The sequence below is a fragment of the Passer domesticus genome, chromosome 17 (genome assembly GCF_036417665.1).
Source record: "Passer domesticus isolate bPasDom1 chromosome 17, bPasDom1.hap1, whole genome shotgun sequence".
NCBI classification, from domain to species: Eukaryota; Metazoa; Chordata; class Aves; order Passeriformes; family Passeridae; genus Passer; species Passer domesticus.
The window spans coordinates 1,691,578-1,719,414 of NC_087490.1; the positions used below are offsets into that span (position 1 = coordinate 1,691,578).

A 27,837-nucleotide genomic window follows, 5' to 3' on the forward strand; every position below is an offset into this window, starting at 1 on the left:
CCCCAAACCTGCCCTTGGGACCGGGGCATGCACGGACCGCCCGGCCAATCAGCACTCGGGTACCATCCAGCCAATCAGCACTCGCGTACCACCCAGCCAATCAGCACTCGGGTACCATCCAGCCAATCAGCACTTGGGTACCATTCAGCCAATCAGCACTCACAGACAGCCCGGCCAGTCATCCCATATGGACCAGTGGCCAATCAGCAGTCACAGACCACCCAGCCAATCAGCACAGCTGCTATCCAGCCAATCAGCACACAGTGAGCTCAAGATGTGGGCAGGTACTGACAGCTTCAGCCAATCAACAGCCAGGCCTGGAGATCCCAGCCAATCAACACACAGGACCATAGATCTCAGCCAATCAGCAACCAGGTCCTTATACATTGCCCCAGCCAATCAGCAGACAGGAGTACAGATACCAGCCAATCAGCAGGCACGTGCGTAAACATCCCCCAACCAATCAGCAGGAAGGAGCACTGATCCCAGCCAATCAGCAGGCAGGCCCATAGATCCCAGCCAATCAGCAGGCAGGCCCATAGATCCCAGCCAATCAGCAGGCAGCTCCGTGGTCCCCGGAGCAGCCCTGCTGTCCCGGCTGTCCCCCCAGCTGTCCCCTGTGGGAGCAGGGTCCCACCCCGTCCCTTATCCCACAGGAGCCACGGAAGCGGGGCCGGGAGCAGCCAGGAGCAGAGGGAGGCTGGGCACCCGCAGGTGCCTGGGCCAGGCCGCCGGTGACACATCCCGGGAGGTGCTGGGGACACGGGGACAGCAGCCCTGGGCACCCCGAGCGGCTGTGTGCCCGCCCTGCTCCTGCTGGGCACTGCCAGGGACTGCTGGGACCATGGGGCACCTATGGGTGGGGACAGGAGTGCCCCGGAGGGTCCCTCCCACCCTGGGGAGGGGTGACCCTGTCCCCACAGCTGTGTCACCCCGTTCCCACGCCCTCTCTCCAGCCCCTTTTCCCTGTTTCCGTCCCGACCCATGGGGTGTCCCCTGTCCCCGTATCTCTCTGCTCCATCCCATATTCCCATCCCATGTCTCCATCCCCTGTCACTATCCTTGTTCCCATCCATGTCCTCATCCCAAGCCCCATCCTCTATCCCCGTCCCCGTCCCCATACCATGCCCCTGTCCCTGTCCCCATCCCCAATCCCTATCCCTTGTTCCCATACCCCACCCCCACCCCCTGTTCCCATCCCAGGTCCCCATCCCCAATCTGTATTCCCATCCCATGTCCCTATCTCCTGTCCCCATGCCCTGTCCCCATTCCATGTCCCTATCCCTGTCCCATCCCCATCTCCGTTCCCCCATTCCCTCTCCCCCATCCCCATTCCCTCTCCCCATTCCCTCTCCCCCATCCCCATTCCCTCTCCCCATTCCCTCTCCCCCATCCCCATTCCCTCTCCCCCATCCCCATTCCCCTCTCCCCCATTCCCTCTCCCCCATCCCCATTCCCTCTCCCCCATCCCCATTCCCTCTCCCCGTTCCCTCTCCCCCATTCCCCATCCCCATTCCCTCTCCCCCATCCCCATTCCCCTCTCCCCCATTCCCTCTCCCCCATCCCCATTCCCTCTCCCCATTCCCTCTCCCCCATCCCCATTCCCTCTCCCCCATTCCCCTCTCCCCCATCCCCATTCCCCTCTCCCCATTCCCTCTCCCCCATCCCCATTCCCTCTCCCCATTCCCTCTCCCCCATCCCCATTCCCCTCTCCCCCATTCCCTCTCCCCCATCCCCATTCCCTCTCCCCATTCCCTCTCCCCCATCCCCATTCCCTCTCCCCCATTCCCCTCTCCCCCATCCCCATTCCCCTCTCCCCATTCCCTCTCCCCCATCCCCATTCCCTCTCCCCATTCCCTCTCCCCCATCCCCATTCCCCTCTCCCCCATTCCCTCTCCCCCATCCCCATTCCCCTCTCCCCATTCCCTCTCCCCCATCCCCATTCCCTCTCCCCCATTCCCTCTCCCCCATCCCCATTCCCTCTCCCCATTCCCTCTCCCCCATCCCCATTCCCCTCTCCCCATTCCCTCTCCCCATTCCCTCTCCCCCATTCCCTCTCCCCCATCCCCATTCCCTCTCCCCATTCCCTCTCCCCCATCCCCATTCCCTCTCCCCCATTCCCTCTCCCCCATCCCCATTCCCCTCTCCCCATTCCCTCTCCCCGTTCCCTCTCCCCCATTCCCCATCCCCATTCCCCTCTCCCCCATCCCCATTCCCCTCTCCCCATTCCCTCTCCCCCATCCCCATTCCCTCTCCCCATTCCCTCTCCCCCATCCCCATTCCCTCTCCCCCATTCCCTCTCCCCCATCCCCATTCCCTCTCCCCATTCCCTCTCCCCCATCCCCATTCCCTCTCCCCATTCCCTCTCCCCCATCCCCATTCCCTCTCCCCCATTCCCTCTCCCCCATCCCCATTCCCCTCTCCCCATTCCCCTCTCCCCCATCCCCATTCCCTCTCCCCATTCCCTCTCCCCCATCCCCATTCCCTCTCCCCCATTCCCCTCTCCCCCATCCCCATTCCCCTCTCCCCATTCCCTCTCCCCCATCCCCATTCCCTCTCCCCCATCCCCATTCCCTCTCCCCATTCCCTCTCCCCGTTCCCGCTCCCGTTCCCAGCCCCGCCCCTCCCGCCGTGGCCCCGCCCATGGCCCCGCCCAGCCGCGGAGGCCCCGCCCCGCCCCGGAAGCGCTCCCCGCTCCTCAGTTCCGGCGGCGGCGGCGGCAGCAGCAGGTACGGGCCGGGCCGGGCAGGGCCGGGCAGGGCAGGGCAGGTACGCACCGGGCCGGGCCGGGGCAGAGCCGGGCCCCGCAACCCCCCCCGAGCTCCGCCCGTGCGCACCCGGGCCGGGCCCCCGCCGGGGCTGGGGCCGCGCCGCGTCCTTCTGGCCCCGGGCCCCTCCCGGCCCCCGACCGGAGCTGGGCCCGGCGGTGTCCCCGCTGTGAGCCCTGGCCCGGCCCCCGCCTCGTCCTGCTCTGACCCCGTGTCCCCTCCCGTGTCCCGGGCTGTGTCCCCTCCTCAGTCCGGGCTCTGTCCCCCTGCCCCCCGGCCGGGGCACACCGGGATCCCCCCCCGCAGCCTCCCCGGGCCCGGTCCCGTGTCCCGCTGTCCCGGCAGCTCCGTGTCCCAGCGCTGCCCTCCCGGCTCCTTCCCGCAGGGATCGCCCCGGGATCTGCTGCCAGCCCGGGCACCGGGGGCCACAGCAGGGCCCCGACGGGCACGGGGCTGGGGACACGGGGTGAGCCCTTCACCCCCTCGGGCCATGGCACATCCACAGGGAAAGGTCTTGGCTCTGCGTGGGATAAGCATGGAGCAGGCAGGCAGCTGATCTCCTGTGCTCGCTGCCTCCTCCAGGGAGATTCTGGGGGAAAAGCCCCAGAGTGGATAAAGAGGAGCTGTGAGGCAGCTGCAGCCTGAGGGAGCCGTGCTGCTGTTGTTGCTGTTGTTGCAGGAGTTTTGTGTGGAGCTCTGGCGCCTGTCAGGGCTCCCATCCCCGCAGCAGTGGGGGCTCAGCTGGGGGTTTGTGCCTGCTCTCTCCTGCGCTGACAGAAAATGGGATAAGCCTGGCATGAGCAGTGGGACTGGTGTGGTTTGTGGCTCCCACACCCATTTGTGGGGTCACACTGCCAGGCTGAACAGGCTGTGGCACCTCAAGGGGCTTCCCAGAGGTGTTGGCCTTGCTTGGATCAAGCCAGGCTGGGAACTCCGAGGCAGGAGGTGTCCACCCTGCAGAACCTGGCTCTGCCAGGAGGGGAACATCCCCTCTGCCACGGGAACCTCGTGCTGTGGCCAGGACAAGGTCCTTGGTGTCCCCGAGCTCACTCAGCTGGAGTTTGGGGTGCCTCCCAGCTCAAGGTGATAAAAGTCCCCCAGCTCTCAGAGCTCGGGGCCCTGTGGCAGTGGGATCCTGGCAGTGGGTGCTGCAGGGGACACCTCAGCATTCCCCTTTTCCCTTGAGTTTATTCCCCAGGTATTGCTTGATGGGATGCGTTGCTTGCAGCTCCTTTGCTGCTGCCACTGCTTTGGATCTGCCAGAGGTGTTTTGGATTTGCTTTGGGCACCTTGCTGGTGGCTCAGTGAGTTTGGCTCCTACCCCTGAGTTATCCAGGTTTTTGTTTTTGTCTGATGGAGCTGGAGCCTTTGGAATGCCCAGGGGTTGGTCAGAAGCAGATTGGTGAGAGGGTGGGGATGGTCCTGGGTGGGATGCAGCAGAATCACAGCCCTGAGCTGCTGCAGGGCCCAGCTGGGGCAAAAACTGCCTCCAGTCAGGCCAGACAGGGGAAAATATCCTACTGGGAAGGTGAGTAGGGCTGCTGGAGGGTTTGTGGTGGTCTGGCAGAGGTGGGTGAGCCCAGGGATGGGGGCTGTGGGATGTGGGGTGAGCCCAGGGATGGGGGCTGTGGGATGTGGGATGAGCCCAGGGATGGGGCTGTGGGATGTGGGATGAGCCCAGGGATGGGGGCTGTGGGATGTGGGATGAGCCCAGGGATGGGGCTGTGGGATGTGGGATGAGCCCAGGGATGGGGCTGTGGGATGAGCCCAGGGATGGGGCTGTGGGATGTGGGATGAGCCCAGGGATGGGGCTGTGGGATGTGGGATGAGCCCAGGGATGGGGGCTGTGGGATGTGGGATGAGCCCAGGGATGGGGCTGTGGGATGAGCCCAGGGATGGGGCTGTGGGATGTGGGATGAGCCCAGGGATGGGGCTGTGGGATGTGGGATGAGCCCAGGGATGGGGCTGTGGCGGTAGGATGGGAGACCCTGCTGTGAGTGAGGAGGGAAGACCTGGGCTCAGCACGAGGCTCTGGAGCTGTTGGGTTGGGTCTCCTCAGCCTCTGGTTCTCTTCTTGCACCCTGGGGTGTTTCTCTGCCTTGGCTGGTGTTTGTGGCAGCTCCTGGGGTTTGTCCAAGGAGCAGGGATGTGCTCACAGCTGTGTTGGTGTGGTTATCTTATTTTTGTTTTTTATTCATGAATGGGATGGGACTGTTGGAGTGCATTTCTTTGGTTTTATTTGAAGTATTACCTTTATTCCATGGTTGAGACAATAGGAAGGTGGTAAAGCTTATGTACAGCTAGTAGCAGCTAAAGGTTTCTTTGTTACAGGATATTTTAAAAACTTTTAGCTGGTAGCATATTGCTAAAGTTTAAGATAATCATTCTAGCTAATTACTAAAAGCACATGTGTACTAGTTTCACACAGTATTTGCTTGTCTTCTTGCTATTGATAATACACAGTACATTATTATTAAGTTTAAACCTTGTACTATCTTGCTAAGCATATTTTCATGTGGTCTTAAGGTCTGTCTTAGCCAAGCTTAAGACTTAAGCTATAGTTTCATGTCCTTGCTTGCTGTACTATTATAACTTTTCTACTTTCAGACTTTCTAACTATGACTTAGCTCCAGGTTTTTTGTTCTTTCTGTTTCTGGGGCCTGTTTCACAGCTCTCTGGAAGCCTTCTTACCTTTTCTGATTCCCATGGGAGCCATCACCACCTCAGCCCTGCCTGGCCTCTGCAGTGCCCTGGAGCTGCCTCCCACCAGCAGGGAGCAGTTCCACGATTCCCCACGGCTCCAGTTACCCATTCATTTTTTAGTCTTCCTTAATTTCCCTAATTATGCCACCCTCAGGTGCTCCATTGCCAGCTGAGGAGTTGCCTTTCCCCTCTAACCTCCAGCTGCCCCTCTGTTTTCCAGGGGAGCCCTTTCCTAGGAGCTTGTCCTGGGAGTTCCTGCTCCTTTCTGCTCTCGCTGCCTTTAGGTGCCAGCCTGTCCCCCTGAGCAGCAGGAATGGGTGTGCAGGGATGAACCTTCCCTTCCTTTTCTCTTCCCCTTCCCCTGGAAGGACCTGGGAGCTGTGGTGGGCTGGGATAAGCAGGGATTTGGGATGTCTGGGCACAGGTTGAAGGCTGCATCCCAGCCCTGGCAGTGGCTCTGTGCTGGTGGAAAATGACTCCAGAGGAGACACCAGAGGTGCCCCAAGGGCTGGGGCCAGGCTGGAGAGCTGGGGGTGCTCACCTGGAGAGGAGAAGGCTCCAGGGAGAGCTCAGAGCCCCTTGCAGGGCCTGAAGGGGCTCCAGGAGAGCTGGAGAGGGACTGGGGACAAGGGATGGAGGGACAGGACACAGGGAATGGCTCCCACTGCCAGAGGGCAGGGATGGATGGGATATTGGGAATTGGGAATTGTTCCCTGGCAGGGTGGTGGGGGTCTGGGATGGAATTCCCAGGGATGCTGTGGCTGCTCCTGGATCCCTGGAAGTGTTCCAGGACAGGGTTTGGAGCAGCCTGGGACAGTGGAAGGTGTCTCTGCCCATGGCAGGGGTGGCACTGGGTGGGCTTTAAGGTCCCTTCCCACGCAAACGTTCCATGGTGAAAGTCTCTGGTCAGCAGCATCTCAGCCTTCAAGGATGGGGGAATTATCCTAAAACAGGGTGCTGAAAGTAGCAGAAGAAATGAGTTTTCCTGCACTCTCCTTAAGAGGAGATGAGCAGCACCAGCAGTGGCTCATTTGCCATTGGTGTCATTCCCAGGACCCCCCGCAGCACCCACCTGGGTGGGAAGCCCAGTGATGTGTTTGTTGTTGTATTTGGGTTTAGGAGCCTCCTATTTTCCCAAGGTAGCTGAATTTGGGAGGTGCTGGCATGGCAGTGGGAAAAATGGGGTGGCTGAGCTCTGCCATGTGCCTGACCTGGGGGCCTGAGAGGCTCAGGAGAGCAGCAGTGCTCTGGTTTGTGTGGAGCTGTGCATTTCAGTCCCCTGGAGAGAATAAAACCAGGGATAAAAGGCTTTGGGTTTGTGCCACTGCCAAAACCTGTCCCAAAACCAGCCCTGAGGAGCCCAGACTGGTTATGGGGGGGCTCTGGGTGCTCCTCTCCAGCAGTTCCAGATCCTTATGGACACTTAACTCCTAGAATCCTGTTTGCCAGACCAGTATAAAACAAGTTTGGTGTGAAGATGGGGTAAAACCTGAGCCACCACAGGGTCAGGGGTGGTCTTGTCCTTTGCTTTGCTGCTTTTTGTGGGTGAGGAGCTGCTCCCCCCAGCCTGTCACTGGGAGATCAGTGTGGAAAGGAGCTGGGTGGGAATTGCTGGAGCTGAGGGAGCAAACACCTTCCCTCTGCATCCCTAAAAGCAGAGCCAGGCAGCAGCGCTGGCCCCTGCCCAAGGGCTGAGCTGTGGGAATTCACCTGCAGCTGGCAGCCAGCCCTGCCTTGTCACCCTGGCACAGCCTGGGGGACACACAGGCTGCAGAGCACTGGCTGTGGCAGCTCTTTGGTCCCCTCTTCACCCTGCTGCAGCCCTGGGTGCTCCCTGCCCTGGGGAAGGTTGTGTCGGTGTGAGGAGCGAGGGCTGCACCTTCACGCCCGAGCTGGAGGAGCCACTTTCCTTCCTGGGGCTGCTGCAGGGCTGAAAGGGGTGGGGAATGGTGTCGTCTCAGCCTCTGAGATCAGTGGGGTTTTTCAGTGGGGATGTGGATGGGAGAAGCACGGGCTGTGCTTTCCCTGGCTCTGGGAGAGCGGGGAGCTGCAGGGTGTGATTCATGTCTGCGAGCTGCCTGCACAAATTCCCTGCTCAGCTTCAAGTTTGCTTTCCAGGCACTTCTGCAGAGCAGGGCTGAGTGTGAGCCAGGTCCTGGAGTCGGAGGGACTGCAGTGCATGCTTTCCTTGCTTCCTTCCTTGCTGGCAGTCTGGCAGGACGGGATCTGCAGTGAGGTGCAGAGAGCTGCGGCGCAGCCCGGAGCTCCCGCTGTTCCCTGGAGAGCCATCGACTTAGTGGGATAAAAAAGGCTCTGAATCAATCCCAGGTAACTGAGGCAGGGAGGAGTGTCCTGTCTCACGAGGGGCAGGGCAGTGGGAGTGTGGTGCCAGGCTTCCCCCTCTGGAATAGCACAGGATCATGCTGCCAGCCCCCCGAGCAGCCCCAAACCCATGCAGACTCCTTCCCTCTCCCCCCCTGCCAAGCTGTGTGCTCTGCCCAGCCTGCTCAACCCCCAGATTTCATCCAGATTTTCTTTTTATCCCTGCTGGGGATCCCTCTCCAGCTTGGACAGGGAACAGAGGACACAGTTCCTCTGTGCTCCTGCTGCGTTTGGCTTTTAAGATGCTCATTTGCATTTTAAACCCATCCGCAAGCTCTTTTTTTTTTTAATCTCTTTTTTTTTTCCACTTGGCTTTGTTTCCTGTATTCCTGCCCCTCCAAAACAGCAAGGCCACTGCAGGCTTTCAAGGACGAGCCTCTGGTTCCTTCCCTGTTGAAGGAAAGATGGGAAAACCAGCCATAAAAGCCAAATCCCTGCTGACCTTTCTGAAGGGCTGCACATCTCCTTCCTCAGCCTGCCAAGCCCTAAATCTGCCCTAAACTGCCTGAATTATATAATGGAGCCTCAAGTGCTGGGCTGAAACCTCACAGCCTTGGAATTTAAAGCAACCCTGCTGGAGCAGGGCTGGTTTGTGGGAGAGGCTCCCTTTGATGTGGCAGATCCCTGCCCCTCAGCTGTGCTGTCCCGTGGAGCTGAGCCTTGGGCTTGGCTCAGATCCTGTCCCCAGCCCAGAGCTGTTCCCTGTGTAGGTGAGAGGGAGGGCTGGGTGTGAGTTTTCCTTAAAAATGCATTTTTTGGATGAGGAGAGGCCAATCCAGGGGGGATCACTGAGCCCCTGCTGCCCCTGCTGTGTGGGATGGGATGAGCAAAGTCAGGGCTGCAGCCCTGGAGTCTTCAGTGATTCTTTTCCTCCTCCACATCCTCTTTGGAGAACCCTGATTCCCTGTCAGGGAGCCCCATCATCACAGAGCTGCTGGGTGCTCACCCTCCCTTAGGGATTGGGCTCCTCCTTGTGACTCTTCCCATGAGATCCCAAACTCTTTTCCTCCCCTGGTGTTTTTCCTTCCTGGAGCTCTCCATAACAATCCCTGCAGGGAAATTATCAGCCCTGAACCTCTGTGCTCTGCCTCTCCTCCAGGGCCGTGCTGCTGGCTGGAGACCACCATGACAGACTCCAAGTACTTCACCACCACCAAGAAAGGTAAGGGAAGGAGCAGGAATATCACAGTTCATCCCAAAATCACCAGCTGGTTCTTGCTCCTGGTTTGTACTCTGGTGTAAACCAGGTGGGGAGGGTTGGGAAGCTCCTGAGTCCCCCTGGGATGCTGTGGCTCACACCCCACCCTGCTCCTTGCTCTGGAGCAGCTCCTGGGCTGCTGTGGGGTCAGGACACCTTGTCCCCAGCCCCCTGAGCCCAGCCAGGGCTGGTGGCAGCTGGTGATTGGCTTTAGCAGCTCAGGAGCTCCCCTGGGCAGTGCTCAGGGCCTTAAGCACTCTCCAGACCAAGGAATTAATGTGGAGAGAAGCCATGTGGCATCTTCCTCTTCAATCTGCCAGCCCAGGAGGGAATAAGGAGCTCAGCGTGGCTCCAGGAGGGCAGGAGATGGTGCCCTGGGCTGGGGGGGTTGCTGCCACAGGCAGGGAGGGATTTGGGAGCCACCCTTCCTCATATGGCCTTTAGGAGCAGTGCCCAAAATCCACTTGCCATCATCCCTGGGAAGGGTAGGGCCTCCTGGGGCTGGGATACCCAGGCCACAGGCAAAAATACCCTCTGGATAACCCATCCACTGCCTGTGGGGTGCTCCTGCAGTATCTCCCACCCCTGTGGGGCTGGAGAAGCCAGAAGGGTTCAGCAGGAGGTGAATGTTCTCCATTCCCATGGATGAGAGCTGAGCCCCCAGAGCAGCCCCAGCCTCGGGGGGTGTTGGGGAAGGTCAGTCTCTCTTTTCAGGGGTGGCAGAGGAACCCTGTTACACGGGGGGGACGACTCCTTCCTCTGATTCCTGAGCTGCCCCTTTCCCATTTCTCCAGGGGAGATATTTGAGCTGAAGGCTGAGCTGAACAGCGACAAGAAGGAGAAGAAGAAGGAGGCTGTGAAGAAGGTGATCGCCTCCATGACTGTGGGCAAGGATGTCAGGTGTGTGCTGGGGCTGCAGCCTGGGATGTCCTGAGCTGGAGGGACCCCCAGGATCATCCAGGCCAGCCCCTGGCCCTGCCCAGACCCCCCAACACCCCCACCCTGTCCATCCCTGGCAGCGCTGTCCAAAGGCTCCTGGAGCTCTGGCAGCCTCGGGGCCGTGCCCATTCTCTGGGGAGCCTGGGCAGTGCCAGCACCCTCTGGGGGAAGAATCTTTCCCTGAAATTTACCCTAAACCTCTCCTTCATGCTGTTCTCCCACATGCCCAAGCCAGACTCGGGTGGCTTTTGGGTTCCCTTTTCCCCCTGTTGCTTCCAAGGGGGTTTCCATGCTGCTTTTCCCCTGGGATTCACCCAGGTATGTCCTGGCTGCAGCTCTGCCTCCTGGAGTGCAGTTTGTGCCACGTGGCCACCTGGCAGGTGGGGGCTCTCCTGGCTTTTGTTGTAATCTGGCTAAAAGAGGATTGGTCTGGCTGCCAGATCAGTTTGTTGGGATTATTCCCACTTCCTTTGTGTGTTACTAAAAACAAGCAGGACCCCCTCGGGCGGTTGGTGGCGGTGCCTGGGTGCTGATAAACCCTTTACAGCCTCTCAGTCCAAAAGGTCAGGCAGCTGCTCTGTTCCTGCTTCCCTTTTTCCATCTGGCTGAGCTGCACGTGGCTCCTTCTGTGCCTTTTCCTGCACGGACCCGTCCCAGCACAGGCAGCATCAGCAATTTGATTTTCATGGTGCATTTGAGAGCAAATGGAGGGAAAGCACACTCAGGGTTGGGAGAACTGGGGCATCCCTGGCTCCCAGAGCAGCAGCAGCTGGGAGTGTCCATCTTGAGACCACTGTGGAAATCACATGGAAATGGCAGGAGCTTCCAGTGCTTGAAGAGGCTTAAAAAAAGAGGGAGAGCAGCTTTTCACATGGACAGATAGTGACAGGGCAAAGGAGAATGGCTTTAAACTAAAAGAGATTTAGATGGGATATTGGGAAGGAATTGTTCCCTGGGAGGGGGGGCAGGCCCTGGCACAGGGTGCCCAGAGCAGCTGTGGCTGCCCCTGGATCCCTGGCAGTGCCCAAGGCCAGGCTGGATGGTGTTTGGAGCACCTGGGATAGTGGGAGGTGTCTCTGCCCATGGCAGGGGGTAGAACTTGATAAGTTGAGAGATTCCATGATTCCCAAGCCATTCCATGATCCTGTGGCTGTGTCAGCCTGGTGTGTGCCTGTTCCAGGCTGCAGGGAAGCAGTTTGCTGAGCTCACTGCTCCCCAGGAGGTGCCAGCAAAGCCTGGCTTAGCCCAGGGTGAGACCAGCCCAGGTGGGCAGCAGCTTTGCAAAGCCCAATTCCCTGGATTTAGGGAGCCCCTGGGTTCATCCTGTCAGGGCTGGCTGGTTTGTGGAGGTGGAGAAGCTTCCAGGAGCCTTGGGACATCTGTCAGGGTGGAATAACTCCTGTGTTAGCCCTGGGATCTTGATTGCCTCCCCTGAGGTGTTTAATTGTTTAATTGGTCTGTCTTTGGATGAAACAGCATCTCTGGTACCCCACAGCTCCAGGATGTCTGGGAAGCCGCAGCCCTGTGCAGGCACATCCACTGCATTCCCCTCCATCCCAGCAGAGTATCCTGGTGCTCCAGACTCACCCAGGGGAGTGGGGCTCTTCCTTTGGGCACCATCCTGTGATGAAGCAGAGAATCCTGGAATATCCTGAGCTGGAATGGATCCATGAGTCATCCAGTCCAGCTCCTGGCCCTGCACAGACCCCCCAACAGCCCCACCCTGTGCCTGAGAGAGCTGTGCAGCACCTTCTCCTGGGGCAGTGGATGTGCCCTGAGCAGGGATGCAGCAGAGCCATGTGGGAAAGCTCAGTTTTGGTCCATCAAGGGCTGGTTTTGATACAGATCTGTTAAAAAAATCCACTGGGGATGGGCATTTCAGCCAGGTCTGCTGCAGGGTGGGCTCAGGTCATGAAATCATGGAATCATGGAATGGTTTGGATGGGAAAAGGTCCTTAAAGCCCATGGACAGAGACACCTCCCACTGTCCCAGGCTGCTCCAAGCCCTGTCCAACCTGACCTTGGGCACTGCCAGGGATCCAGGGGCAGCCACAGCTGCTCTGGGCACCCTGTGCCAGGGCCTGCCCACCCTGCCAGGGAACAATTCCTTCTCAATATCTCATCTAACTGTGCCCACTGGCAGTGGGAAGCCATTCCCTCTTGTCCTGGAGTGCCAGGCCCTTGTCCCCAGTCCCTCTCTAGCTCTCCTGGAGCCCCTTCAGGCCCTGCAAGGGGCTCTGAGCTCTCCCTGGAGCCTTCTCCTCTCCAGGTGAGCACCCCCAGCTCTCCCAGCCTGGCTCCCAGGAGAGAGCTGGGTTCTGCTGGCTTTGGGAGCAGGTTATCCATGGGGAGGGGGATCCATGGGCAGCGTGGCCCTGTCCTGCCTTCACTGAGCTCTCTGTGTTCCCTCACTGAGCTCTCTGTGTTCCCTCACTGAGCTCTCTGTGTTCCCTCACTGAGCTCTCTGTGTTCCAGCGCTCTCTTCCCGGACGTGGTGAACTGCATGCAGACAGACAACCTGGAGCTGAAGAAGCTGGTCTACCTCTACCTGATGAACTATGCCAAGAGCCAGCCAGACATGGCCATCATGGCTGTCAACACCTTTGTGAAGGTGAGGGCACAGGGGACACCACGTGCCAGCTCACCATGCCAGGCTGCAAATCAGGGAGCGTGGGCAGCTTTCCAAAGCATCTCCCTTCTGGAGGAGGGGCTCTGCAAGCTCTAGAAAACGGATTGAATTTGTCCAGTAATGCAGAAACTCCATTTTTGGCAGCTGTCCTGTGCCACTCGCTCTGTGAGGGGTGTGGGCAGCTCCCATGATGAGAGCTGTCATGTGAATTTATGGGCTGAGAAATCCCTCGTGATCTTCCTGTTGGAGCTGGGAACTGAAGAGTGTGTTAGGAACCAGGATATTGCCAAATCACTCAGTGAAAAGGCCTTTAGAGGGAGTTCAGGGAGGAAAAACTCCACGTAATAACCCCAATATCCATTTCCAGCATCAGGTTGGTTCAGGTGCCTGGTGTAAGTGATGAGGACATGAGATTCCTGGATGGATTGAGGAGTGGTGGTAGTGAGGATTGGTGGTGTTGGAACTCAGTGGGTGCAGGACAAGAGAGAAATTTCCCTTGGGTGATTTATTCTCAAAAGCAGAACATGAAAACCTTGGGATTTGAACCTCCTGGAAGACCTGAACCCCCCACAGATAGCTGAGGACCACAGGATATCCTGTGGCATTCACATTCTCTGAAAAAATTCCTTTGCCCAGAGTTTTCCTCCTGGGAAGGTGAAAGGCAGCGAGAGAGGCCTCAGAGAAAAGGAAAACGATTCTTATCTCATTTGCTTCTCCTGTGTTGTGCTCGTGTGGAATGTGTTTGGAGATTGTTTACCCACAGGTGATTGTTTCACTGGATTCTGCTGTGAGTTGTTTTGACTCATTGGCCAATCAGGGCCAAGCTGTGTCAGGACTCTGGAAAGAGTCACAAGTTTCATTATTATCTTTTTAGCAGTCAGTAAGTATCCCTTCTGTATTGTGCAGTATAACATAGTATTCTTTAGTATAATATAGTATAATAAAGTAGTAAATTAGCCTTCTGAGCACATGGAGTCAGATCATTCCTGCCTTCGTGGGGCCCCTTGGTTCCGATAGCAGCCAGGCTCCTGTTGCTGCAGGACTGCGAGGACCCCAACCCGCTGATCCGCGCCCTGGCCGTGCGCACCATGGGCTGCATCCGCGTGGACAAGATCACCGAGTACCTGTGCGAGCCCCTGCGCAAGTGCCTCAAGGACGAGGACCCCTACGTCAGGAAAACTGCAGCTGTCTGCGTGGCCAAGCTGCACGACATCAACGCCCAGCTGGTGGAGGACCAGGGCTTCCTGGACACCCTCAAGGATCTCATCTCAGACTCCAACCCCATGGTGATTGCTTTTTGCCTTCTCCGCCTCCTCTTTGTCCACATAACAGTCACTGCTCTCCCATCACCCTCTCCTCTCCTCTCCTCTCCTCTCCTCTCCTCTCCTCTCCTCTCCTCTCCTCTCCTCTCCTCTCCTCTCCTCTCCTCTCCTCTCCTCTCCTCTCCTCTCCTCTCCTCTCCTCTCCTCTCCTCTCCTCTCCTCTCCTCTCCTCTCCTCTCCTCTCCTCTCCTCTCCTCTCCTCTCCTCTCCTCTCCTCTCCTCTCCTCTCCTCTCCTCTCCTCTCCTCTCCTCTCCTCTCCTCTCCTCTCCTCTCCTCTCCTCTCCTCTCCTCTCCTCTCCTCCCCCCTCCCCCCTTCCCCTATCTCTTTTTGGTGTTTACAAACCCGTTCTCCCATGTGCCCTCCACTTTTGGGGAGTTTTTGCTTCTCAGGACTGCAGGCTGTGTTCCCTGCCCCATAGCCCTGTGTCCTGGCCAGAGGGTTTCTCCCATCCCGTGGCTGTGTGTTATTCCTCTGTTCTCAGTGGGAAGGCTGCTCCAGGTGGCTCAGGGCAGGGGGAAGCTGCTGCTTGGTTCTGATACCCCAGAGCCTGTGGTTTTTGCCTCTGGTTTTCCTGGTAGCTGGGCTTTGGCTTCTCTCCCTTTCCCCGGGCATGGGGAACTTTAAAACCACCTTTCCCCAGGGTTTCTCTTCCCACAGCCTTTCCTGCTTTTCCAGTCTTACCCTGAGTGTAGTGTTGAGCCCAGGAGCTGTGTGGGAAGCTCTGGGGCTCCTCAGAGCTGCCTGGGGAAGGGGGCTGGGCACAAAGCCAGGGCTGACTGTGGAACACGTGGGAGCGTTGGAGATGCGGAGTGGGAGGTGGGAGCAGCTCATCCCTCCCCCTCAGCTCTGCTCTGGGGAGGGAGAAGCTGGAGCCCAGATGTTGGTGGGATGTGAGGGGTTCGTAGTGAGGAGGCAGCTCATCCCCTCATGCCACATTTGGTGTCACCAATCCGTGTCCTGTCCCCCCTGGCAGGTGGTGGCCAACGCGGTGGCGGCGCTGTCGGAAATCGCGGAGTCTCATCCCAGCAGCAACCTCCTGGACCTCAACCCCCAGTCCATCAACAAGCTGCTCACAGCCCTCAACGAGTGCACTGAGTGGGGCCAGATCTTCATCCTGGACTGCCTGGCAAACTACATGCCCAAGGATGACCGGGAAGCACAGAGGTGAGGGGACAGGCAGGGCTTGGCACTGCCCCTTCTCCTCTGAGGAGAGTCTTCATCCTCCTGACCCTGCTGCAGGAGGTGGGACAGCGGGCATCTGCTGGACCTGTGCCTTGGGCATGGCCATCTGGAGCCTGCTCTGGTCCCGTAGTGAGCCCTGGCACTGAGATTGTGCTCCTTGAGCTGCTTAAAATGTGGCTGCAGGGGACAATGGGCACCGGGGAGCTCCAAAACGGGGTCAATGCCAGAGGGTTCTGGGGAATAACCTTCACTGGGGCATTCAGGAGCCAGTTGAACCTCTTTGGGAAGGTCTCAAGTGCCGCTCAGCTTTCCTGCAAGTCCTTCCTCCATGCTGGCAGGAGTGTTTCAGCAGGAGGAAGGGCTGGGATCATTTCCTTTCCCTCCTCGCCCCGGCAGCATCTGCGAGCGGGTGACACCGCGCCTGTCCCACGCCAACTCTGCCGTGGTGCTGTCGGCTGTCAAGGTGCTGATGAAGTTCATGGAGATGCTGTCCAAGGACCTGGATTATTATGGCACTCTCCTGAAGAAGCTGGCCCCACCACTGGTCACTCTGCTGTCTGCAGAGCCCGAGCTGCAGTACGTGGCCCTCCGCAACATCAACCTCATCGTGCAGAAGAGGTGGGTGTGCAGGTGTCCCCTCTTAGCCACTGCTGCTTCAATCCCTCTGACTGCAGCAGAGTCACAGCACATCCTGTAGGGTGTTATCTTCTCTGTTGTTTAAAATCCAAGGAGGGTCATGGAATGGTTTGGTTGGGAGGGATCGTAAAGCTCATCTCATCCCATCCCCTGCCATGGGACGTTTTGCACTAGACCAGGTTGCTCCAATCTGGCCTTGACTCACTCAGGTGAGGGAATGAGCAGGGAGCTAAGCTGGCATCTCCAGTTTAATGTATCCTTTAGTTTAATTTATTCTTTATTTGGGGCAGCAAAGGATGGCAAAGCCAAAAGCTGTGAGACTTTGGAGTAGTCCCTCTCTGTCTAGGGAGGGATTTTTGTGCTGCCAGCTGCTTTCTCCACAGGTGTCCTCTTTGAACAAGTGCTCAGAGTCCTTTTGTCCCTTTGCTGATCTAAAATCCTGGAGGTGGCTGAGGCCCCACACGTGTGCCTGGAGCAGGAGTGGCAGCTGGAGAGCCCCAGCCCAGTCAGATGATTTGTTCTCCTCCCAGTCAGCGCCGTGGTCGTCTCTTAAAAATAGCAGCAATTTCTGGGAGAAGTGGAAAGCAATTAGTGTCCCTGGGAGTGGGAATGTGGAAGGCAGCTTGGAGTTGGACCTGGCCTAGCTCTTTCCCAGCTTAGAGAGAGGGTGAGCTGGTGAGAAAGGTCCAGCCTAGCCCTGGGGTCTGGATTTGTGTCCCTGCTCCCACTAAAACGTCCCTTCGAGCCTTGGCAGGACAAACGTCCCCCGTTGCCTCACGTCTGGCCCGTGTTTGTGACAAGGTTGTGTTGTGTCCCCTACATGCCAGCAAAGGGGGGCCAAGGGACAGAATCCTGGGGGATAACCACGGTGACTTGGATTCCTTGGCATTTAATAGGCCCCCAAAACCTTGGGATTGGGGTGGAAGTGAGTGCCTGTCCCCCTAACGCTGCCTCTCGCTGCCCCAGGCCCGAGATCCTGAAGCACGAGATGAAGGTGTTCTTTGTCAAGTACAACGACCCCATCTATGTCAAACTGGAGAAACTGGACATCATGATCCGCCTGGCCTCCCAGGCCAACATAGCCCAGGTCAGGAGGGGGGCTGGGCCACCAGGGCTACCCCAGTGCCAGCCCCAGCTCTGCGGGACACAGCCTGGAGTGCCTGTCCCACCCCTGTGCTCGTGCTGCGTCACTGTCCCTCTCTCCTGGTGGCTGTGCCTTGCTGCCAGGCTCTCACTGTGCTGTGTCCCTTCTCCTGGTGGCTGTGCCTTGCTGCCAGGCTGTCACTGTGCTGTGTCCTTCTCTCCTGGTGGCTGTGCCTTGCTGCCAGGCTGGCACTGTACTGTGCCCCTCTCTCCTGGTGGCTGTGCCTTGCTGCCAGGCTCTCACTGTGCTGTGTCCTTCTCTCCTGGTGGCTGTGCCTTGCTGCCAGGCTGGCACTGTACTGTGCCCCTCTCTCCTGGTGGCTGTGCCTTGCTGCCAGGCTCTCACTGTGCTGTGTCCTTCTCTCCTGGTGGCTGTGCCTTGCTGCCAGGCTGGCACTGTACTGTGCCCCTCTCTCCTGGTGGCTGTGCCTTGCTGCCAGGCTCTCACTGTGCTGTGCCCCTCTCTCCTGGTGGCTGTGCCTTGCTGCCAGGCTCTCACTGTGCTGTGCCACCCCTCAGGTGCTGGCAGAGCTGAAGGAATACGCCACGGAGGTGGATGTGGATTTTGTCAGGAAGGCGGTGAGAGCCATCGGCCGCTGTGCCATCAAGGTGGAGGTGAGGGCTGGGGCACTGCGGGGCCTTGTGGCACCTGTGGGTGGGCAGGGTGGCACTTTCCAGCACAAGGTGGTCATCTCATCCCAGGAATTTGCAAGCTGGAGCCTTCCCAGGTGTGGGGATGAGCCATGGTTGTTCCACAGGGATCAGGGGGGTGCCAGGAGGGTCTTCCATCCCCTTATCCTTTGCAGCTGGAGCTGCTTTAGGATCCCTGCCTAGAACAGAGCCAGGAATGCAGTGGGTGATGCCAGTGGCTTGTTGGGGGCCAGAGTGGGACTGGGAGGGAGCTGATCCCTTCGTGGGAGCTGGGAGGGAGCTGATCCCTTCCTGGGAGCTGGGAGGGAGCTGATCCCTTCGTGGGAGCTGGGAGGGAGCTGATCCCTCCCTGAGGGGCTGGGAAGGTCCCAGTCATTTTGCAAGAGGCTGGCTAGGAGCCAATCCCTTCCCGAGGGGCTGGGAGGGAATCCATCCCTTCCTGAGGGGCTACTCAGAGGCTTTGCTTCCCTGTGGGGATAATTTTCCGAAGGGGATTGTTAAAAACCTCCCTGGAAAGGTGACTCTGCATGGCTGGAATGCTTCCCATGGGGAGAGAGGAGCCTATGGGGATGTGCAGAGAGGATGAGGAGGAGGCACACCAGGATGTGAAGGGCAGACCACACTGTGTCCCCTGTTCTGCTGTGGGTTGGATGGGGGGGGATAAGAGCAGTGGTGGGTTTGGGGTGTGAGGGGGGCTGTCCCTGTGTGACCCAGTCCCTCTGGCAGCAATCAGCTGAGCGCTGTGTCAGCACCCTGCTGGACCTCATCCAGACCAAGGTCAACTACGTGGTGCAGGAGGCCATCGTGGTCATCAAGGACATCTTCCGCAAGTACCCCAACAAGTGCGTGGGGCTCCCTGGCCTGTGGGTTCTCCGGGGTGCTCCTGGTCCTACTGAGCTCTTCCCTCCCCTCTGTCCCGGGGGGCCACAAGCTCTTGGTGGGATGAAGCCCCCGGATCATCCCCGCAGCACAGGTGGCTCTGGGTTTTTTTGTCCCCAGCCTCAGGATGGTGGCAGTCCCACATCCAGGCACTGAAATGGAAAGGAGCTGCCAGGGATGTGCAGGTCCCTTGTGTCAGCAGAAACTGTCCCTGGCTCTCAGTCCAGCTCCTGGTGCTGGAACAAGGGCAGCAGGAGGAGAGGAGAGGGGAGGGAATGTTCCAGCTGAGCCAGGATGAATAGGCAACTGTAATCAGGAAGTCGGGGACTAATAGTGGTAATAAATACTAATGAACTGAATTGGGAACGAGCAGAGCTCTGCGGGAGTAGCTGGTGGCTCCGGGTTCATTCAGGAGCAGGGAACGTGCTCTGGGATCAGTGTGGGCACTGCCCATGGGGCGAGGGGACAGCCCCAGGCAGAGGGTGCCCTCAGGCACAGCTCTGCTGTGGGCAGTGGGACGTGGTTTGGAGTTTGGGCTGATCAGGATCCGTGTCTCCTGCTCTCCCCTGGGGAAGGTACGAGAGCGTGATCGCCACGCTCTGCGAGAACCTGGATTCCCTGGACGAGCCCGAGGCCAGGGCTGCCATGATCTGGATCGTGGGGGAATACGCCGAGCGCATCGACAACGCCGACGAGCTGCTGGAGAGCTTCCTGGAGGGCTTCCATGATGAGAGCACCCAGGTGTGCCAGGGGCCTGCTGCCTCGGGGGGCACAGAGCTCCCGAGTGGAGCAGGGGACAGCTTGCTCTGCAGGGATTGTTCTTGCAGGTGCTTGGGTGCAGGATGTGGTGCAGGTTTGGAGTAACCTGGCAGAGTGGAAGGCGTTCCTGCCCATGGCAAGAGGGGGAATGAGATGGGATTTGAGGTCCCTTCCAGCCTAAGCTGTTCCATGGTTCTGTGAAATGCCGTCATGGCGTTGTCCCAAGTGCCTTCCCTGTTCCGTGGTTGGGAGGCACCAGGCAGTGACCTGGTTATCCCACTGTGCCAGCACAGGATCCTGTGAAGCTGGAAAATGAGCAGGGGGAGCAGTGCCTGCCCTGTTGCCCAGAGCAACTGAGGCCAGTGGGTTGCCTGTGGAATTTTGGAGGGTTTCCAACTCTGGAAAACTCTGCAAAACACCCTGTAACCAAGTGACCGTGAGCAGGGCAAAGTCTGCAAGTGCTGAGTAGCAAAGCCAAAGCTCCAGGCTCCCTGAGAGGCTGGGAGGGGAATTCCTGCTGCTTATCCATGTGGAAGTCAAGGGATGCTCTGGCATGTGGGACTGTGTAAGCTGCTCCCAAGATCCTGCCCATGATTTGGGGTCAGCCTGTGTCTGAGGGTGTGGAAAGGGCCCAGGTGAGGTGCCCTGACATGTGTCACTGCCACTGACGTGGCCACCGTGCCTTTGGTCCCTTGAAAGGCAGGTTGGGGTTAGGTCCTGGGGCAAATCCATGTGTTCCTGCAGGAACACAGTGTGACCTGTCTGTCTGTCTGTCCCCCACAGGTGCAGCTGCAGCTGCTGACAGCCATTGTGAAGCTGTTCCTGAAGAAGCCCACAGAGACACAGGAGCTGGTGCAGCAGGTGCTGAGCTTGGCCACACAGGTGGGTCACACCTGGGAGAGCTTCCCAGGGCTTCCCATCCCCCGGGAAGTGGGAATGGCTGGGTCATGTGACAGCAGGCAGGAAATTGGAGCTTAGTTCAGAATGGTTTGGGTTGGGAAGAACCTGAAGGATCCCCTTGTTCCAGCCTGGAGGGACACATTCCACTGTCCCAGGTTCCTCCAAGCCCCATCCAGCCTGGCCTTGGGCACTGCCAGGGATCCAGGGGCAGCCCCAGCTGCTCTGGGCACCCTGTGCCAGGGCCTGCCCACCCTGCCAGGGAACAACTCCTTATCCCAATACCCCATCCATCCCTGCCCTCTGGCAGGAGTTAGATGGGCAGGGTCTCCCTCCCCTACCCACACCCTCTCAAACACCAACAAGCCACCCCAACTCAACACCAATTTTCCCAAATCCATAACTCCTCCTTACCACTTCAACAACACCCATAACTCTGCTTCTCAACCAATCAATCACTTTCCACAACACTGTTCCACAAAAATTCCTCACAGACTTATTGACACAGCTCAGAAGCACAGGGAAGCCATTCCCTGTGTCCTGTCCCTCCATCCCTTGTCCCAAGTCCCTCTGGAAACGCTGACAGTTGAAAGGCTGGAGAGTGTGGACACTCCCATGGCTCAGGAGGCTCCTTGTGGCCTCTTTGGTCCCTGTGATCCCTCCCAGCAAGGCTTAGGTGGGGAAAGCAGCTCTGAGTATCTCTGTAGTAGCTGCAGTTGCTCTGAGTATCTCTGTAGTAGCTGCAGTAGCTCTGAGCAGCTCTGTGCTAGCTGCAGTTGCTTTGAGTATCTCTGTGGTAGCTACAGTTGCTCTGCATATCTCTGTAGTAGCTGCAGTTGCTCTGAGTATCTCTGTAGTAGCTGCAGTTACTCCAAGCAGCTCCATGGTAGCTGCAGTTGCTTTGAGCAGCTCTGTAGTAGCTGCAGTTGCTCTGAGCAGCTCTGTAGTAGCTGCAGTTGCTTTGAGCAGCTCTGTAGTAACTGCAGTTGCTCCAAGCAGCTCCATGGTAGCTGCAGTTGCTCTGAGTATCTCTGTAGTAGCTGCAGTTGCTCTGAGCAGCTCCGTGGCAGCTGCAGTTGCTTTGAGTATCTCTGTAGTAGCTGCAGTTGCTCTGAGTATCTCTGTGGTAGCTGCAGTTACTCCAAGCAGCTCCATGGTAGCTGCAGTTGCTTTGAGTATCTCTGTAGTAGCTGCAGTTACTCCAAGCAGCTCCATGGTAGCTGCAGTTGCTTTGAGTATCTCTGTAGTAGCTGCAGTTGCTCTGAGTATCTCTGTAGTAGCTGCAGTTGCTCTGAGCAGCTCTGTAGTAGCTGCAGTTGCTTTGAGTAGCTCTGTAGTAGCTGCAGTTTCTCCGAGCAGCTCCATGGTAGCTGCAGTAGCTCTGAGCAGCTCTGTGCTAGCTGCAGTTGCTTTGAGTATCTCTGTAGTAGCTGCAGTTGCTCTGAGTATCTCTGTAGTAGCTGCAGTTGCTCTGAGCAGCTCCATGGTAGCTGCAGTTGCTCCGAGCAGCTCTGTGGTAGCAGCTGCAGCTTCCCAATGGCTTCCCAAAGGACTCGGACAACCCCGACCTGCGGGATCGTGGCTACATCTACTGGCGCCTGCTGTCCACGGACCCCGTGGCCGCCAAGGAGGTGGTGCTGGCCGAGAAGCCGCTGATCTCGGAGGAGACGGATCTGATCGAGCCCACGCTGCTGGACGAGCTCATCTGCTACATCGGGACGCTGGCCTCGGTGTACCACAAACCGCCCAGCGCCTTCGTGGAGGGCAGCAGGGGCGTGCTGCACAAGAGCTTGCCCCCGCGCACGGACTCGTGAGTGCCGCCGCGCCCCCTCCCCGTGCTGGGATTGCCAGGGCTGTGGATGGAGGGCTTGGATGTGGGGGCACTGCTCAGAGCTGAGCCCCCATCCCCAAGGGAGGTTCTGAAGGAGCAGGGCTGTGTGGGTTCAGCCCTGGCCTTAAAAAGCTGAAGGAGTGATGCCGGTGGAGGTGATCCCCACTGGGATTGTAGAGATTGCCAAGGGATTCCCAGCGATCTCTGTGGGAAGGTGTTGGGAGCCAGGATAGCACAAGGTGGGGGTCTTTCTTGCCATTGAAGTCTTGGGAGCCAGGATGGGATGGAGGGTTCAGCTGGGCCAGCTCCTGTCTGCAATGGGAACCCCTCACCCTCTCCCATCATTCCCTTCAGGGGTGAGAGTCCTGAGAGCCCGGACACAGCCCCGTCGGGGGGGCCAGCAGCAGATCAGCCCTCTGTGATCCCCACCCAGGGAGACCTGCTGGGGGACCTGCTCAACCTGGACCTGGGCCCCCCAGTGAGCGGGCCCCCCATGGCCCCCTCCGCCGTGCAGATGGGCGCCGTGGACCTCCTCGGGGGTGGCCTGGACAGGCTGGTACGTCCCAGCTCCTGTGCTCCTTCCCTGGTTCCAGGCTGTGCCACTGGCACCCTGCTGGGCTTGATGCTGGTTCTGGTCTGGGACAGGACAGACTTGTCAGCCTGGGGACATCTGGTCTGGTCCTTTCCTGCAGTGGCTGAGGACAGAGGGCACTGAACCCTCATTTATCTTGCCATTATCCAGTGGAGGGGAGGGGTCCCCACTTCCCTGTGCCTTTTCTCTCTGTTGGAGTGGATGTTCCCCTCTCCATATGCTGTGCTGCAGGAGCAGCTGCTCTTGGGGGCCCCTCTCTGAGCCCCAAACTGCTGCAGGGCTGGGCCAGGATGTGGCCACTCCCAGCCTGTGGGGTGTCCCCTGTGCCAGGGGATCTGGAGGTGACAGTGTGTCCTCCAGGGAATGCAGGCCAGGCAGTGGTTTGGCCTCAGGGTGAGGCAGGATGGAAACCTCTCCCTGTGTGGGAACACCTGCCCTGTGGGTGCTGGAGGTGGGCCAGGCTCCCTGAAGGAGCAGAGTTTGGAGTTTCCTCCATGACTCATGAGCTCCAGCCGATTTATCCCAAGAGGGGCAGCGTTGCTGCCTTTCCTGTTTTGTAACCCTGCAAGTGCTGCCCTGGCACCTTGTGGCTCCCAGGGATTGGTGATAGGCTGGGATGAGGCTGGGAATGAGGTCTGGCTCTGTCCACTGCCCCCAGGACAGCCATGGACAGACAGACAGATGTGTCAGGACTAACCTCTGTCCCCTCCTCCCCTTCTCTCTCTCTTTTTGTCTCTTCTCTCCTGGCTTCTCTCTGCATGTGGCTGCTCTTCTCTCCACCTTGCCTGCTTCTGCTTGGAGATGGGGGACGAGTCGGAAGGGGTATGGATCACCCTCTGCCCAGCCCTGCCCAGCCCTGGCTGCCCCTGCTGCCCCCAGCCCCAGGGACACCTCACCTCCCTCTGGGGACAGCCATGGCCCCTCTCAGCTCCTGGTCTGCGACCACTGGAGCATCCCAACGCCAGGCCCTTGCTGCCCCACACTGCTGCTTCCAGGGAGTGTCCAGAGGGGACATTTTGGGGACCCCGTGCCCTCAGCCCTGCCCCTGCTGATGCCCCTTTCTTCTCTTGCAGCTGCGCAGCGATGTGGGAGGCAGCCCTGCTGTGAGTGTGCCCTCACACCCAAACCCTCTCATCCTCTGCATCCTCCTCCTCTTCCTCTTCTTCCTCCTCCTGTCCCCCTCCCCCTGGTGCCCCCTGTAACCCCTGCCTTGTCCCCACAGATGGGTGGCAGCAGTGGCAGCTTCACACCAGCTCCCAGCACCACGGCGCCCACAAACATGGGGGCACCCCTTGGCAGTGGCCTGGGTGACCTCTTCGACCTCACCGGCGGGGTGGGGACCCTCTCAGGATCCTATGTTGCCCCCAAAACGGTGAGTGGGGCAGCCAAGCTCGGGGTTAAGGGGGGCACAGACCCCCCTGCCCACCCCCCACAGCAGAGCCCCCCTGGAGGAGGTGGGGGAGCACCAAGGCTCTGCTCTGGGTGACACCCCAAGGGTTTCTTGTCTCCCTGGCCCAGGTCTGGCTCCCTGCCATGAAAGCCAAGGGGCTGGAGATCTCTGGCACCTTCAGCCGCCAGGTGGGCTCCATCTCCATGGACCTGGTGCTGACCAACAAAGCCCTGCAGGTCATGTCTGACTTTGCCATCCAGTTCAACCGCAACAGGTGAGTCCCACCTGGGCTGGGCCACCTGGGACCCGTGGAGATGCTGCCTGGAGCAGTTTTGTGTGAAAAAGGAGCTGCAAGGGCTGGGAGCAGCCTCTGGTGATGACCCTTCTCTCTCTGATGGCTGTGGTGGTGATGAGCATCAAACCAAAGCCTCTAAGAAGTTGGCTGAAGAGGCTGTTCCTCAGGGTCTGACCGTTGTCCTCCTGGCTGTCCTGGGGAACCAGTGCTTCCTTTTGCCTCAAAGGCACTGAGGAAATGCTGCAGGAATGCTGCACGTGGGTGGAGGAGGAAGGGGGGACGTTTGGGGTTGCCCCAGGGTGGGCAGGGCACAGCCAGCCCCATCCTGGACAGCTCAGGGACAGCGAGGAGATTCTTGGGATGCCCGTGGAGGAAGGCAGGGAGGGCCAGGCTTGGGTGGACAGCACCTTGTGCCATCCCCTGCTGTCCCCAGCCTGACCCCTGCCCTCCCTGGTGTCCCCCAGCTTCGGCCTGGCCCCAGCAGCCCCTCTGCAGGTTCATGCACCTCTGGCTCCCAACCAGTCCGTGGAGATCTCCCTGCCCCTCAACACCGTGGGCTCCGTCATGAAGATGGAGCCCCTCAACAACCTCCAGGTGGGGAACACGGGGCTGTCCCCTCCTGGGCAGCTGGGGACGGGGCAGGGTCCCTTGGAGAAACCCAGAGGGAGATGTGACAGCAGGAGCCAGCTGCTTGCTGCAGTGACACCTGGATCCAGAGGGATGGGGATGGGCATGGGATGGGATGGGATGGGATGGGATGGGATGGGATGGGATGGGATGGGATGGGATGGGATGGGATGGGACATTTTGGAATAGGATGGGACATTTTGGGAGCCTGCTGTGGGTCAGAGGTGTTGAAATCCCCATGTCCTTCCACCCCAGGTGGCAGTGAAGAACAACATTGATGTCTTCTACTTCAGCACCCTGTACCCCCTGCACATCCTGTTCGTGGAGGATGGCAAGATGGGTGAGTGGGGTGACCATGGCTCCAGCAAGGTGTGCTCTGTCACCTGTCCCCAGGTGCCATCCCAGCCCCTGGAACCTTCTTGATCACATTGGGTGAGCCCCCAAAGCAGGTGGCTGCCCTGAGCCTGCTGGAGCGGGTGGCAGGGTGACAGACCTTGGCTGCCATGTCACCTGTGTTGTGTCACCTTTGGAGGTGGCCAGTCTGGCAGCTCCCTCAGTGCTGCTGTCCTCCCTCCCTGCAGAGAGGCAGACATTCCTGGCCACCTGGAAGGACATTCCCAACGAGAACGAGACCCAGTTCCAGATCAAAGACTGTTCCCTCAACGCAGGTGGGTCCCACCCCCTCGCAAGGACCTGGCTCGGGTCACACTTAACCCTGTCCCCAAGTGCCACATCCACGTGGCTGTTCAGTCCCTGCAGGGGTGGGGACTCCAGCACTGCCCTGGGCAGCTGTGCCACCCTTTCCATGAAGAAACTTCCCCTAGTTCCCTAATACCCAGTCTAAGCCTCTTCCATGACAAGGAGGGGCAGGAGGAGGTCCAAGGGGGGCAGGGGCTCAGCCCAGCCCCTCAGCCTCTCTCTCCCATCCCAGACGCTGTGAGCAGCAAACTCCAAGGCAGCAACATCTTCACCATTGCCAAGAGGAACGTGGAGGGGCAGGACATGCTCTACCAGTCGCTGAAGCTCACCAACGGCATCTGGGTGCTGGCAGAGCTGCGGATCCAGCCCAGCAACCCCAGCTTCACGGTACATCCCACCCCCTGCCCGGGGGCTCACCCCTGCTGTGGCACCTCCCCAGCTGCTGGTGGCGCTGGTGCCAGCCCCGCTGTCCCTCTCCCGTGGGGAGGGTGACACTGCTCCTGTGGGGACAGCTGAGGGACACAGAGGGCTCCCAAGCCACCCAGCTCCATGAGCCCTGTCCTCGGAGCATTCCCTGGGCAGGGATCTCTCCACGCCTCGCCCATGAGCCACCCCGATGTCCTGCTCTCCCCGTCCCCTCCCTGCCTCCCTGGCAGCCCCTGGGGTGGGACCAGCTGTGTCACCCTGACTCCTCTCTCTGTCTCCGTCCCCGCTGCCCGCCCTCGCCGGCCTGCCCGCTCTTGCAGGATTTGGAGGTTAGAGATTGGTTTTTCCCTGGCTGTGGGCTCTCCCTGGCTGCTGCCTGGATGTTCCTCCCTCCCCCGATGTGTTGCCCTGCCCTGCCAGTCTCCTGGTGCCTCCTGCCTCTCCTTCCCAGCAGGGCTGGCACAAGGAGGGGGACGTTTCCGAGGGTTGGGACATCCCCATTGCCCTCCTGGTTTCACTGGGGATGAGGATAGCTGAAAATCCTTATCCCAGAGGATTCTCCATGAGCTTTGCCTGCTTGAGGAGCTAATTGATTTTGGAATGATGTAATATTTAAGCAAACACCTGAAGAGGCTCACTCCTCTTCAGGGAGGAGGAGGAAGTTTTTGGGGAACCCTTGACCCTGGAGTGCCAGGCACTGAACCCAATCCCAAAAGCTGGAGTGTTGCCCCTGCCTGTTCCCTGCCTGTGCTGCATGTGGATGGCTCTGCCCTGGGAGGGCTTGCAGGGGTTTGATAACCTTTTTCCAGCTGAAATCAGGAGCTGGACTGTCCTGTGGGAGGGTGCTGCAGCATGCAGGGCTGTGCTTTGGGGCTGGTGCCTCTGCAGCGTGGGGTGGGTGCCATGACCCCGCTCTTCCCTCTCTCCCCACAGTTATCCCTGAAATGCCGAGCACCAGAGGTGTCCCAGTACATCTACCAAGCCTATGAGACCATCCTGAAGAACTGAGGTGCTGCTGCAGCCCTTCCTCCCCCTCCTCCTCCTCCTCCTCCTCCCCTCCCTTTCCCGCCCGAGGGAGCAGGGCTGGATCCGTGTGCATGTCCCCTTCCCTCCTGCCCAGGACCCAGCCCCTGGGCTTCTCCCAGTCCCGGGGGAGCAGAGGGGGCAGGGGGCTGTCCCCAGGCCCTGCATCCCTGCAGCATCCCTGCAGTGTGTGAGTGCTGCCATTGCTCCTCACTGGTGCTGCTCCCTCACATCCCAGTTTCACCCTCAGGCTCCCAAAAACCCCAGCTCCTGCTCCTGGCTCTCACTGGGTGCTGGCTGGGGGTGGGTTCAGCATTCCAAACCCTGGGAATAGCTGCTGGGGGGCCCAGAGTGCTGTGGCATTAGGTGGCTCTGGCTGCAGATCCCTCTGGAGCCCTGGGATTTGGGGCTGGAGCAGGTGGGAAGCAGCTTTGGCTCTCCCTGATTCTGTGCCCTGGTTCAGCAGAGCCTCACCTGTGGGTGAGCCCTTCCCAGAGGATCTCCTCTCCATGGGAGCCCTTCCCAAAGCTCCCAGAAGGGCCTGAGGATCCCATTTGAGGTTGTATTTAAGGTGCAGGTTACAAAGGGCTTTTCCAGCCCCTGCCACGGGAGGGCTCTGAGTGTCCCCTCTCCCCCTGCCCAGCCCCACGGCTCCCTCTGCTCCCCCCGGCACCCCTGGGTGCTCCCCTGGGGCTCCCACTGCTCCTTTCCCCCCCAAATCAAGCCATGGGTCCCCACACCTCGAAGCAGGAAATCTCTAATATATGAAAGATAAATATATTGTAATGTTCACTGGTTTGAAGGGAATGTTGAACAAAGGTGACACCGGCCCTTGGGGACACTGCTGGGCTGGCCATGGCCTGG

At 59.1% G+C, this 27,837-nt stretch overlaps 1 protein-coding gene and 1 non-coding gene across 3 annotated transcripts; both read left to right on the forward strand.

Moving 5' to 3' along the window:
• Positions 1–2,666: 2,666 nt before the first annotated feature.
• Positions 2,667–27,763, forward strand: AP1B1 (adaptor related protein complex 1 subunit beta 1). Of its 2 annotated transcripts, XM_064392427.1 has the most exons (24): positions 2,667–2,729; positions 7,590–7,799; positions 8,953–9,015; positions 9,846–9,951; positions 12,466–12,601; positions 13,660–13,905; positions 14,917–15,107; positions 15,522–15,743; positions 16,728–16,848; positions 17,424–17,519; positions 18,282–18,397; positions 19,010–19,175; positions 19,977–20,075; positions 21,641–21,900; positions 22,276–22,477; positions 23,315–23,335; positions 23,587–23,616; positions 23,736–23,885; positions 24,032–24,177; positions 24,663–24,792; positions 25,081–25,165; positions 25,407–25,493; positions 25,757–25,911; positions 26,884–27,763. In XM_064392427.1, the coding sequence occupies exons 3-24, from the start codon at positions 8,979–8,981 to the stop codon at positions 26,956–26,958; spliced, it is 2,877 nt and encodes a 958-aa protein (XP_064248497.1). In that variant the 5' UTR covers positions 2,667–2,729; positions 7,590–7,799; positions 8,953–8,978; the 3' UTR covers positions 26,959–27,763. The 2 variants fall into 2 exon arrangements, with proteins under 2 accessions (XP_064248497.1, XP_064248498.1); XM_064392428.1 differs by lacking the exons at positions 23,315–23,335; positions 23,587–23,616.
• LOC135282933 (small nucleolar RNA SNORD125) lies at positions 24,260–24,364 on the forward strand. Its single transcript, XR_010348905.1, has one exon. It is a non-coding gene; the product is annotated as a small nucleolar RNA SNORD125 (small nucleolar RNA).
• Positions 27,764–27,837: the final 74 nt, after the last annotated feature.

What these genes read in the sequence shown, in the direction of transcription:
- AP1B1 (XM_064392427.1), top strand. Translation starts at nt 8,979, where the DNA reads ATGACAGACTCCAAGTACTTCACCACCACCAAGAAAG. An exon ending in TTCCGCAAGTACCCCAACAA is followed by an intron (nt 18,398 to 19,009) that starts GTGCGTGGGGCT and finishes CCCCTGGGGAAG; the next exon opens with GTACGAGAGCGTGATCGCCA. An exon ending in CGTGGAGGATGGCAAGATGG is followed by an intron (nt 25,166 to 25,406) that starts GTGAGTGGGGTG and finishes CCCTCCCTGCAG; the next exon opens with AGAGGCAGACATTCCTGGCC.